The sequence below is a fragment of the Molossus molossus genome, unplaced genomic scaffold (assembly GCF_014108415.1).
Source record: "Molossus molossus isolate mMolMol1 unplaced genomic scaffold, mMolMol1.p scaffold_m16_p_10, whole genome shotgun sequence".
NCBI lineage: Eukaryota > Metazoa > Chordata > Mammalia > Chiroptera > Molossidae > Molossus > Molossus molossus.
The window spans coordinates 34,932,480-34,946,418 of NW_023425345.1; the positions used below are offsets into that span (position 1 = coordinate 34,932,480).

The window sequence follows — 13,939 nt, forward strand, 5'->3', positions numbered from 1 at the left end:
ATGATTTCAATCCTATTAAAGTTATTAAGACTTTTTTTTGTGTCCCAACATGTGATCTATCCTAGAGAATATTCCATGTGCACTAGAAAAGAATATATATTCTGCTGCTTTTGGATGAAACATTCTAAAAATATCAATTAATTCCATCTGGTCCAGTGTGCTGTTTAAGGTCTCTGTTGTCTTGCTCATTTTTTTTCTGGAAGATTTATCCACTGATGTCAATGGGATGTTAAAATCCCCTACTATGACTGCATTAGAGTCAATCTCTTCCTTTATGTCTACCAAGACTTTCTTTATATATTTAGGTGCTCCTGTGTTGGGTGCATATATGTGTACAAGGTTTATATCATCTTATTGGATTGATCCCTTAAGTATTATATAATATCCTCTGTGTCTCTTATTACAGCCTTTGTTTTGAAGTCTAATTGCAATCCCAGTATACATATATATAGGCTTCCACCTGCCTGGAATATCTTTTTCCATCTATCTACTCTAAGTCTTTATGTATTTTTTGTTTTGAGGTGGGTCTCTTGTAGACATTATATATATGGTTTTTTTTTTTTTTTTAATCTATTTAACTACCCTATGTCTTTTGATTAGAGCATTTAATTCATTTACATTTAAAATTATTGATAGGTACTTACTTATTGCCATTTCATTCTTTATACCTATGTTCTTTTCTCTTTCTCTATTTCTTTTTCTTTCTCCTCCCCTCACTTTTTTATTCTTCTTAAAGAAGGCCCTTTAACATTTCTTGCAATATTGGGTTGGGAGTAATGAATTCCTGTAGCTATTTTTGTCTGGGAAGCTCTTCATTTCACCATTGCTTTTAAATGATAACCTTGTGGGGTACAGTCTTGGTTGTAGGTCCTTGCTTTTCATCATTTTGAAAATTTCATTCCAGTCCCTTCTGGCCTGTAATGTTTCTGTTGAGAAATCAATTGACAGCCTTATAGGAGCTCCTTGTGGGTAACTCTTTTTCTTGCTGCTCTTAAGATTCTCTCTCTCTTTTTTAAAATATGTTTTTATTGATTTTTTAGAGAGAGAGAAGGGGGAGAGATGTCAATTGGCTGCCTCCTGCACATCCCCTATTGGGGATCAAGCCTGCAACTCAGGCTGTGCCCTGACTAGAAATCAAACTGGGACCTCTCAGTCCATGGAGCAACACTCAATATACTGAGCCACTTGGGCTAGGCAAGCTTCTCTCTTTATGTTTAAATTTTGCCATTTTAATTATGATTTGTCTTGGTGTTGGCTTCTTCGGGTTCAGCTTGTTTGGTATTCTCTGTGCTTTCTGGACTTGTATGCCTTTTTCTTCACCAGGTTAGGAAAATTTTCAGCCATTATTTCTTCAAACAGATTCTTGATCCCTTGCTCACTCTCTTCTCCTTCTGGTACCCCTATCATGTGAATGTTGTTATGCTTGATGTTGTCCCAGAGGTTCCTTAGACTTTTCTTTTCTTTTCTTTTTAATTCCCTTTTCTTTTTGTTGCTCTGCTTGGGTGTTTTCTGGTATCTTGTCTTCACAATTGCTGATTCAGTTCTCTGCTTCATCTAACCTGCTATTGATTCCTTCTATTTCAGATATTGTTTTCTTTATTTATGATTGGTTCTTTTTTATGATTTCTATGTCTGTTTATTTATTTATTTATATTTTTTTATCCTCACTTGAGGACATTTTTGCATTTGTCTTCAGATAGAGTGGGAGGAAGAGGGGGAGGAAAGAAGAGAGAGAGAAATATCGATGAGAGAGAGACATATGGACTACTGGCTGCCATCCACACAACCCCAACCGGGGCTGGGGACAAACTGCAAATGAGGTACATGCCCTTAGCGGGAACCGAACCGGGATCTCTTTGGTCTGCTGACCGACATTCTAACCATGAAGCCAAACCAGCCAGGGTGGTGTTTATGTCCTTTTAATGCTTACTATCTATTTAAGTTCTCACTGAGATCATCCATTCTTCCCCTAAGGTCACTGAGCATCCTTATAAGCGTGATTTTAAACTCTGAACCTTGTATCTTGCTTAATCCCATTTTTTAAATTCCTTTTTTGGGGATTTTTCCTGTTATTTCATTTGGTACATGTTTATTTGTCTCCCCATTTTTCTGCCTTTTTGTGTTTGTCTCTGTGCATTTGTTATATCTGCTATGACTCTCAAACTTGTTTTGATGGCTTTATGATGTAGGTGTCTTGTGGGACTCGGTGGTGTAATCTTCTAGCTCACCTGAGCTAGGTGGTCCAGGAATGTCTTTTGTGTGGGCTATGTGCACCCTCTTGTTGTAGTTGAGTTTTGAATACTGTTAGCCCATTTGTGGGAGGTGTTAACCCTCAGGCTGGCTGACTATAAGGATAGATCTCAATCACCATGTACAAGTCACTGTGCAGGGGCTCCCCACCATGGTAGAGTTGTTCCCAACAGGGTCTGATGCCTGCCAGAATCCCCCTTTGGGTATTCCACATGTGTGGCTAGTTGGGTTGAGCTCTGGTGTGGTCTGAAGCCCACCACTGGTTGCGTTGGTACTGAGTTCACTTGTCCCAGTGGCCTTTGCTAACTTTGTTTCTTTTCAGATGCAGTTACGCATGTATGAGATCACTTTGCTCAATAAAGATGCAAGTTTGCAGAAGGTTGGTTCTATCCCTTCCCATGAAGTCCTGTGGGATTAACTAGCTCTCTCCAAATCATAAAGGAGATGGTCATTTGTGTAGCTTCACCTCTATTAAAATACCTGATTCTAATATTCTGTTAAGAATATTAGACTTTCTTTATAAATGTCACAAAAAATATTATTTTGAATGAAGAATACTAACTTCTCCATCTGATATGCATTTCATCATATTCTCTCTAAACTATGGTGGTATTCATTACTCTATGCAACAAATATTAGTGTGCAGTCTTAATTCATAACAACACAAATGAGTGTGTAGTCATTTATTTTGAGGAAGAAGAAAAATATGTCCTCAAATTATTTTCTCCCTAGTTTGATTGATTGATTAGATAGATAGATATTCTATTTACCCTTCTATCCTGTGATCATAGCCTATTTGGTAACAAAGAAACAGAGATTCTGTTTATGGTAGCTTTAAGAGACACAGGAAAGATACAGCCCTAAGTTAATGAACTTGCACATTTCAAGATAGGACAGTAAAGAAAGCAATATTTATCTTCCTTTCCCTTCATGTTATGATGTTTCAAAGAAGTCATTAATGGCTTGTAGACATTGACCCAGATACTGAATATTGTAAAAACTTATCTCTTCATTGCAGGTGTTCTCTGTCTCCACAGAGTGGCATTGTGGTAGTGGTGGTGGCTAACTTCCTCCATCCCTTAGGTCTTTCTCCCACTTTGCACTCTTTCCAGTATTCACAAGGTATTGATTAGGCACTTTCCATATTCCAGGCACCATGCTAGTCATGGGACAAAATTATAGGTCAGACACAGCCTGAACTCTCTGGTCTTATAGTACAAGACTGTGATTTTTAACAGAGATATCACTTTTAACAGAGCTAAATAAAATTGGATGCCTTAATAATTCATTAGTCATTTGCAATTAAAGACTTATTTTTTTCTTAAATGTATAATGATAATAAATATAATTTTGACTTGAACTTAAGAATTACCTTCCAGGGTTTGATTCCATTGGACCAGGCGAACACAAGCATACTGTCACCAGTTAGATATAGCTGCCTTGCTGTCCCACACTTTCTGTGTGGTTTTAATCACAAACGCCGACTGGTTCCGTTTTCAAATACTATGACTGATAGAAGGTCTCATTTCATTGGGCATTTATAATTTTTCTGTAGTTCAGATTGATATTTACTATAATAAACATGATTTGGTAGACTCATGCATTTATTAGCTATTAATTTTCTTTTCTAATTTTCAGAAGGATTTAAGTATAGAAGAACTTAAGGCAACCATCATAGAATATGGCAGCATTATAGAGGTATTGCATAATAATCTTAGAAATTGCAAGGTGGGGTTGTTAAATGTAAATGTAAATACCCCACTGTAGTAACATGTACAGCCTAATGTATGTGATTCTAGAATGTACGAGGAGAAAAAAACAAACTGGCTCATGAGTTACAGCACCTGCAACAGGAACTCATCATGTAAGTACACAGCAAGCTTCAGCAACCTTCTCTCTCGTGCCTCCACCCTACGTCACTGGCCTATTGAGCTATCTGCAGTTCTTGGATATACCACATTATTATATTTTTTTATCCTCACCTGAGGACATTTTTCCTTTTTTGTTTTTTGTTCAGCTAGAGTGGGAGGGAGAGAGAGGAAGAGAGAGAAACATCGATGTGAAAGGGACACCTCGAGTGGCTGCCACCCACATGACCCAACCAGGGCCGGGGACAAATCACAACCAAGGTGCATGCCCTTAGCAGGAACCAAACCCAGGTCTCTCTGGCCCATGGGCCGATGCTCTAACCACTGAGCAAAACTGGCCAGGGCTGTACCACATTCTTTTCCTCTGTACTGTTGTAAGTGGTATCTTCTCCAACAGAACTGCTTATGGCCTTCCCTTCCTTTTCTCTTACCTTGAGATTAAAGTCACCTTTTTGAGTGCATGCACGGCACACTGTTCTTACTTCTTTTGCAACATACATCATCTTATATTATAATAATTTGTTTCTGAACATGTGTAATATACTAGTCCAAGAGTTTATAGGAGCTACTCAGAGAATGAGAGTAAAGCCAAAGGGGTGATTGCACACACTTACATTATGCAAGTTACCCAAGTTACCCATGAGAAAAAGGCATTACCCTAGTAAAGGCAGAGGGGCACTCTGCTTAGCTCCAGCTAATTGTTACATCAAGAATATATGTACCCAGTGTGTGGCCATGTCTTCTGTCTTTTTTTAAGAAAAACCAGAAATCTAGATTTATTTTCGAATATGTTTTTATTGATTTTAGAGAGACAGAGAAACATTGATGTGAGAGAGAAACATTGATTGGCTGCCTCCTGCATGTTTTCTACTGGGAATCGAGCCCACAACCTGGGCATGTGCTCTGACTGGGAATCGAACTGGTGACCTTGTGATGCATGGGATGATGCCCAACTGACTGAACCACACTAGATAGGGCCAGAAACCTAGATTTTTAAGTGAAATTTTCTAATTTTTAAGTATTGGCTCCAAATCATAAAAAAAAAAAAAAAGTGGGCCTAATTGTGACCATCTATGTCACTAGTCTGTGCAGCTCCTGGAGGACAGGGACTTTCCCTTGTCTCTGTATTCCTACGTATCTTACGCAATCCTTGGTACACGTGAGGGCTTACTGATTGTTTGGTCATACACAAAACCTATTCTGGTGACTCAAAACATAATGTTAGAGCCCTGGCCAGTAAATGTGGTTCAGTTGGTTGAGTATCATCCGGTGCACTAAAAGGTCATCAATTGGATTCCCGGTTGAGGCTCATGCCCAGGTTGTGGGCTCCATCCCCAGTCCAGGTGCGTGTGGGAGGCAGCTGATTGATGTTTCTCTCTCACATTGATGTTTCTCCCTCTCCCTTTTTTTCTCTCTAAAATCAATAAAAACATATTTTAAAAAGAAAAAAAATAGTATTGAAGGCACACCTAACAAGATGGGATTACTGTTGTTGGTTTTTTTTCAAGGAATGGGATCCAGTTGAATTCCAGTGGAGAACATAAGAGTATCATCTCCAAAGGAGAAAAATCTTTACATTGTGAACTCATTCTTGCTCAGTCAGCAGAGGTAGGTAATTGTCATCAAATGAAAAGCTTTAAAAATTAATCACCACGTGCGATGACTTATTATTAAGTGAAGGTTCGTGACATTTTGATAGTTTTTAGAATCCAAGTCTAAAGTCTGATAGTTTTCAGAATCCAAGTCTAAAGTCTCAGCCTGAAAGAACAGACCTTTTCTAAGTTATGGCTGAAAACTATAGTGAAGATCAAGCTTGGGTTGTGCACCTGTGCATTCAGTGAAACTGGATTTCAGAAATCTTTATATTCTTGTATTTTTAGGACAAAGTACCTGCATATTCCCTAGCCTGGGGTCCTAAAGGTTGCAGTCAAGATCCATGAACCATTTTTTAGTGTTACCTATGTCCCCCACAGTAAATGTATCTACCATGAATAAAGATGCTCAGAAAAAACATGCAATTTCTTTGCTTTAGGATGTAATTGTACTAATCCAATTTAATGATGATGATTATTCAGAACAGAAATGAGTACTTTTTAATGTTTTTGGTTAATTTTAAAATGGCAAAATGAATTATTACTTTAAAAATGTCTCAGTTTGCCCTGGCCAGTGTGGCTCAGTTGGTTAGTCTTTATTGTCCTGTGCACTGAATGAAAGGTTGCCAGTTTGATGCTGGTAAGGGCACATGCCTGGGTTGTAAGCTTGATGCCTAATAGGGGGTGTGTAGGAAGCAGCTGATTGATGTTCTGCTCTCACACCAATGTTTATTTCTCTCTCCCTCTCCCTTCATCTCTCTCTAAAAATCAATAAAAATATATTTTTTTAAATCTCAGTTTCTTGGATAGATTCAATTATTTACCCTAGTATTTGCCTTTTATTTTATTTTATTTTATTTTATTTTATTTTATTTATTTATTTATTTTTTAATCCTCACCAGAGGACATCCTTCCATTTTTTGTTCAGATAGAGTGGGAGGGAGGGAGAGCGAGAGAGAGAGAGAGAGAGAGACATCGACGTGAAAGGGACACATCGAGTGGCTGCCACCCGCATGACCAACCAGGGCTGGGGACAAACTGCAACCGAGGTACATGCCCTTAGCAGGAACCGAACCCGGGTCTCTCTGGACCGCAGGCCAACGCTCTAACTGCTGAGCCAAACCGGCCAGGGCTATTTTATTTTTTTTAACTCATCTTTATTGTTGAATATATTACAGATGTTTCCCCTTTTTCCCCCACTGAACCCCTCCTCCCTAATCCCGCCCCCTCCTGCCTTCCCTACACTATTGTCAGTGTCCATTGGTTATGCATATATGCATAGAAGTTTTAGACTCAATTCTTTACAATGTGGCAGGAAACAATCAAAAGCCTTCTTGGGGATGAAATGTTGGGGACCCTCCCCAATAGTACTATATTTCCACTCTTTTATAATTTCCAGTTTCGTGCTTGTTATTTTAGGAAATGCTTTATCAGCAAATTGCTTTCTTTTCACCACTTTGATGGTCTCTCCATGTCTGTGGACAATGGATATGTCAGTGTGTCCTCCGGTTGACAGCTGTGGTATGACCTTGAAAGGAGAGGAAGAATGTCTTTGGGGCAAAGCTGTTTGAATTTCTTCTGCCAAGGATGGAGGGGCAGCGTATGCTGCCTTCATCTGACGCCGTCTCAGGCAGCTTTGGACATTCTGCCAAGGGCTGTGCTTTCCTGACATGGTTTCAGATACTCATCATTTTACAGTGTTGTTGAAACCGAACCGAACTGCCCGACTGAATGAATGAGGGCAAATCTGCCAGGGCAGTGTGTTTTCCTCCTCAGTCCGCTGGGATAACGATGATGTCAAGATGCCGGGCTGTGAAGTTCTACACTTCTAAACAGGGCTAAACAGCTGGCAGAGTTCTGGCTCTGAGGTTTACCTCACTGATGGGTAAAGAAGTTTGCCTTTTAATTGGAATCTGGAAATAAAGGCCCTCTGACTTTTTCCCATCAGACAGCAAGAGAAAGTTAAATGTACTGTCATATATCTAAAATATGACAAGAGACTTCAAGAGAAGTATAAGGTATATGCTTTGTGAAACCTTATCTGAGACTGTCTGCTGTAAATGGAAGGGAGATAGAAGAAACCCGTTTGTTTTCAATGTGATTTATTGAGCACCCCACCCCAACATTTTTTTCCTGTGAATTTCTTTACCGTTCCTTATTTTCATAACACTAGAGTCATAGCAGTTTGTATCACCGACATGTACATGTTATCTACGGGATAATGGGATTTTATTAAGAACATGTAATTGATAAGTTAAAGCCATACTAGAGAGAAAATGTAAACAGTTTTTTGAGAATATGGGAAGATTCCATAAGACTATTTAGAACTATTTAATGGGAACCGTTATATTGACCCCTGGACATTATTTTCATGAAGTAAAAATAATGAATGTTCATTATTGGAAAGACAAGAGACATAAACATTTTGGTAATTATTTCAGAACACTGAAACTGAGTGGCAGTGCAGCTTAATCAGCTTGTCACCTCTGGACATGATGATGGACCGAGAAATGCTGCTGTTACCGAGAGAGCTTGAGCAAAAGGGGGTGGAATGTACAGCTGCTGTTCGGATGCTGGTATTGTATAGCACACGCCCATCACGGTGTTTCACTGGCTAGGAATGTCTGCACATAACTCACCCCAACCTGTTTGCTGAGCACAAGCGTATGTGTGTGTTGTTGAGCCCCAAATTCATCCTACTATGAAAGAAAAGATTTTTCTCAAACATTCCTGAAGTTGATCTTCTAGTTCTGAGTCCATCAGGATGAACAGGTTGACCATTAGATATGGATTGCTTGAGCATAGTGTTCCTACAGGTTAATCTTTAGTATCGAAGGGCTGAAGACATGGTATCTATTGCACAGTTTCCTTCTAGGTAATGGCTAGTACCTCTTTCTTCATTTTGATGCATGACTGGAAACTCTAGCTGGTCAGAGAAAGCAGAGACTCTTCACTGGTATTTCAAGTCTCTTTCACAGTGCCTAGCATGCCTAGTAGGTACTATTTAGTTTGACAAATGAAAAAACTTCATGAAAATGCTTGTTTCCTTTCATTCAAGAGGAGGATGGAAATGGGTCAGTTTTGTTCTGGAAAATGATTCTATCTGTGCATATTCAGCATGTTTAGAGAACCCAATGAGAGTTAGCATCTACACATGACAACGTCCTGGGATAAAGGCAAGTTGATGGGTGGCATTAGATGAGAAGAAATTTTCTGTCTTGTCTTCCTGGATTGCTTATATAATACAACTGTGGTCTAAATTACTTCTTATATAATAGCATATGTCTTTCACCTGAACTCCTAGTTGAAGATGTAAAACCCTTTTTCAGCATGAAGCAGTTTCTGAAGTGGAAACCTTCACTGACAGCTCGCTACAGTGGGTAACTAATCCAGAAATTACTGTGAGAGAAAAGTGGGAGGACAAGCTTATGGTAAGTGCTCTGTATTTTGTGATTTTTCTTCTACTCTTCAAACCCAGGTGATATTTATTATGTACAGTATCATTTCTGAGGCATTCCTGTAGCCTTCTGCTCTCTCAGTCTGACGGTGTGTGTACAGTGTGTGCTTGGGGTGTGTATGCATGTGCCTATGTGGGTGAGAGTGAGTGAGGGTTAGGATAAGTTTTTGAGTGTCAGAGTGTGGAAAAAGAGAGTGAGGGAGTGAGAGGATGTGTATTATGAATTGGAGAAACAAAGAATAAATAAGATGACTTAGTGTATTTTATTTGAATCCTTGTGTGAATTGGCTAGTCTAAGGCAGTTAACACTGGCTTGTTGAAACTCACTGTTTGGTAGAATGGTTATTGTGCAAAAGAATGTTATTCCTGAGACTCTGACAGTTTTATTATCCAAGAAATTACAGAACATTGGAAAAACATGAACTTCTTAGGTAGCTATTTCCAGTTTGGTTAGGAAAGAACCGTATACATCTACTTAATTTATCCATCACTTATCATCTCTACTTCTTGATTGCCAGACGACTATTAATGTTCATCAGCCCCTAAATTAAGCTAATGCAAGAGGGAAACTCTGAAAACTCTGGAATGGTCATTTCAACCCCTTTGCCAAACAAACCTTTTTGTAAAAGTTATTTTTGAATATGCTAATCAATAAATACTGATTTTATTGCATTTTCTTGTCCCGCCCTGTAATAGTTGATGATTCCTTTAGAATAGGGCGGGACAAGGAAATGCAATAAACTCAGTATTTGTTGACTAGCATATATTGGTGAGCCCAGCTGGTGTGGCTCAGCGGTTGAGCCTTGACCCATGCACCAAGAGGTTGCGGTTCGATTCCCGGTCAGGACACATGCCCAGGTTGTGGGCCAAATCCCCAGTGCAGGGCGTGCAGGAGGCAGCCAATCGATGGTCTCTCTCATCAATGTTTCTATTTCTCTCTCCCTCTCCCTTTTTCTCTCTCTAAAAATCAATAAAGGAAAAAAAAGAATGATAATTGGTGAGATGGGCAGGGACCCACAATCTTAAGAAAAAGAAATGAAATTCAATTTCAGACACATGATAAATATCCAATATGTACTTGTTAAATTGAGATAATCAACCTCAAGGATAATCAGTCTTTGGGCAATTGAGAATTAGTATGTGTTCAATTAGCATTTTAGGGCCCAATAACAATGATTCTATTGAAAGGGGAATGGCACAGCATTTCATATTGCCTCTGTCATGTTTATATTTAACACTGAAATAGTAGAGTTTGTTTTGTGATTTTCCTTGTAGGAATTCAAATATGCCATGGAAGAGAAACTAAATCTTTGCATATTAATGTTGAAGAGCTTGGGAAACCACAAAGAGTCTCTTGACAAAGAGTTTGTCAAATTGATAGAGATTTTGAAGAGATTCAGGCTGGAATATTTTCATTTCAGAAAAGAATATCTTTCCAGGTAACGATCATTTATATATAAGAAACCCATGCTGCATAAACATGACACGTTTGTGATTGTGCCATAGCCTTCAATTCATTTTTCAAGTTGTATATCTTTACTTCAGCTGACACTTTTTCAGGGAAGACATTTTGTCTGACAATCCTGAATTGTGAAATAGTCTGAAATTGACTTGTATATTGAAAATTGCATATAGTGAACTTTAAAATCTCTGGAAACCAGTGTAATGACTTATTTTCTCTAAAGAAGGAATTTGGACTTACAGGATATAAAATTCTTTTAACCATAGGGGCTTTAGAGATCATTTAGTAAAAACTCGTTGTTTTACACAAGACCAAGACATAAGGATATAAAGTTAATTGACCAGGACCTGAAGTTCACAGAAAACCCACAGATCGATCTTGATGGAAGATCTGATGGAAGAACTCGAGGCTGGGTCTGTAGACTCCTATCCCATCGGGCTTCATGCTCCACCTCAGGATACAATGCACCACATTGGGCACTAGCTGATTAAACTTCAAGTAAAAAGAGTTATAGAGAATAGAGGACTCTCTATATAAAATAATTTACCATCTTACCCCTCCTCTCACCTTAATTCTTGTGATTATGGGGAAATTCTTGAAATTGGTACACTTTGTAAACCACATTTGCTATAAACAAGGGCAGTGTTTATCTTTTTTGCTGACCTCTGTTTATATAGCTGCATTTCCTGAAGGAATGCTTTCTGAAGGAATGAATGAACATGGGTGTATCCTGAATTTTTATAAAATTAAAAAATGTCATCAGAGACCAAGGTTGCTTAAAAAATATAGCCAGAAAAAAAAATGACCTTATCTCCCCTAACAAGGAAACGAGATGCCAGAGATAAGCTAACACTATAAGGGCCACTCAAGAAAGCGATCTTCTGCTTTCCCAAAGAGCAGGAGCCCAGACTTCCCCTTCGTGGTGAGGTTGTGGGTTACGTGGACATGCAGCTTCCTCACACAGACACCATGTCCACAAAAGGGAGCATTGAGATTCTTGTTTAGCAGCAAAGAACTATTTGGAGAGAGGCCTGCACTAGCGCCATCTCTCAATAAGTGAATCTTCTGTATTCTCTATAGACACACAAGAAACCCAGTTAGATAATAGTAGGTGCAATTTGTTGAGAGCTTACTATGTTGGATGTAGTGCTAAGAATTTGACATACATTTAACTCCAGAGAGGTTCAATAACTTCCCAAGTTTACCTAGGTAATTATTTCAGAACACTGAAACTGAGTGGCAGTGCAGCTTAATCAGCCTGTCACCTCTGGACATGATGATGGACCGAGAAATGCTCTGTTACCGAGAGAGCTTGAGCAAAAGGGGGTGGAATGTTCAGCTGCTGTTCAGATGCTGGTATCGTATAGCACACGCCCATCACGGTGTTTCACTGGCTAGGAATGTCTGCAGATAACTTATTATATACCATATACAAAAATCAACTTAAAATACAGTGAAGACTTAAACATAAAACCTAAAACTGTGAAACTCCTAGAAGAGAAACTTGGGAGAAAAGCTTCATGACATTGGTCTTGGCAATGATTTCTTGGATGTGACACCACAGAGCACAGGCAACAACAGAAAAAAATAGACAAGTGGGTCTAGATCAGAATATAAAGCTTTTGTACAGCAAAGGAATTCACAGAGTGAAAAGGTATGAAATAAGAGAAAGAGAAAATATTGTAAACCATATATTTGACAAGAGTTTAATATTCAAAATATATAAGGAAGTACAATTCAGTTTGAAATTTGGCAGAGGACCTTCTTCAAAGATGATGTACAGATGGCCAATAGACATATGAAAAGGTGCTCAATGTTACTAATTATCAGAGAAATGCAAATTAAAACTAAAATAAATATCACTTCATACCTGTCAGATTGGCTATCATCAATAAATTAACAAATAACAAGTGCTGGAGAGGATGTGGAAAAAAGGGAACCCTTTGGTGGGATTGTAAATTAGTGCAGCCACTTTGGAAAACAGTATGGGGATGCCTCAAAAAATTAAAGGTGGAGCTGCCTTATGATCCAGCAATTTTACTTCTGGTTATTTATCCAAAAAAAAAACAACCCCAAAACACTAATTCAAAGATATATTTACCCTATATTTATTGAAGCATTGCTATTAATAGCTAAGATATGGAAGTGATATAGATGTCCATCAATAGACGAGTGGATAAAGAAGAGGTGAAATGTATATATTTCAATTACATATATGAATATATATAGGAATGTTACTTTATATATGAATATTCTTGCCATTTGTGACAAGATGGACAGACATAGAGGGTATTATGCAAAGTGAAATAAGTCAGACAAAGACAAAAAATACTATATGATTTCACTTGGAATCTAAATAAAACAAATGAATAAACAAAACAAAATACAAACAGATCCATAGATATAGAGAACAAGCTGATCATTGCCAAGATTGGGTGGCGGAAGGTGGATAGGAATAAAAAAAATGCTTAGTCAAAATAAATGGCAAGTACTTAAATAGGTATTTTTCCAAAGACGATACATAATTGCCCAATAGGTATATGAAAAAAAAATGCTCAAAATCACTAATCATCAGGGAAACGCAAATAAAAACCACAGTGAGTCATTCACAATGATGAATGAATCCCACCTGTTAGGCTACTAAGTGTTGACAAGGATGTAGAGAAATTGAAACTCTTGTATACTGTTCAAGGGAATATAAAATGGTGCAAATGCTATGGAAAACGGTATAGCGGTTCCTAAAAAATTAAAAATAGAACTACCATATGATCCAGCAATCACACTTCTGGGTATATATCCAAAAGAACTCAACACAGAATCTCAAAGAGAGATTTGCACACTCATGTTCATCACATCACTATCCAGAATAGCTAAGATGTGGAAACAGCCTAAATGTTCATCAGTGAATGAATGAATAAGGAAATGTGGTATATATACAACAGAATAATAATCAGCCTTAAAAAAGAAGGACCTTTTGCCACATGGAACAACATGGTTGAATCTCGAGGACATTGCGGTAAGTGAAATGAACCAGTTACAGAAGGACGAATACTGCACTACACTTACATGAGGTGTTAAAAATCATCAGACTCATAGAAGCAGAGAGTAGAGTGGTGGTTTCCAGGGACTAGGGGAGGAAGAAATGGGGAGTTGCAGTTCTTCAGCAGGTATAAAGTTTTAGCTACACAGGATAAGAAAGTTCTAGAGATTTGCTATACAACATTGTGAGTAAAGTTAACACTATACTGTACCCTTAAAAATGTGTTAAGAGGGTAGATCTCATGTTAAAGGTTCTCACCACAATTTTTTT

General features: G+C 38.2%; 1 protein-coding gene across 1 annotated transcript in view; it reads left to right on the forward strand.

Annotated features, from left to right (window-relative positions):
• Positions 1-13,939, forward strand: part of LOC118623386 (inositol 1,4,5-triphosphate receptor associated 2) — a 56,055-nt gene that overhangs the window by 28,052 nt on the left and 14,064 nt on the right. Inside the window, exons 10-16 of the mRNA XM_036250881.1 lie at positions 2,573-2,629; positions 3,889-3,948; positions 4,050-4,114; positions 5,627-5,726; positions 8,152-8,286; positions 9,040-9,141; positions 10,443-10,606. Of these exons, the coding sequence (XP_036106774.1) occupies positions 2,573-2,629; positions 3,889-3,948; positions 4,050-4,114; positions 5,627-5,726; positions 8,152-8,286; positions 9,040-9,141; positions 10,443-10,606 (683 nt within the window). The remainder of the gene's footprint in view (positions 1-2,572; positions 2,630-3,888; positions 3,949-4,049; positions 4,115-5,626; positions 5,727-8,151; positions 8,287-9,039; positions 9,142-10,442; positions 10,607-13,939) is intronic.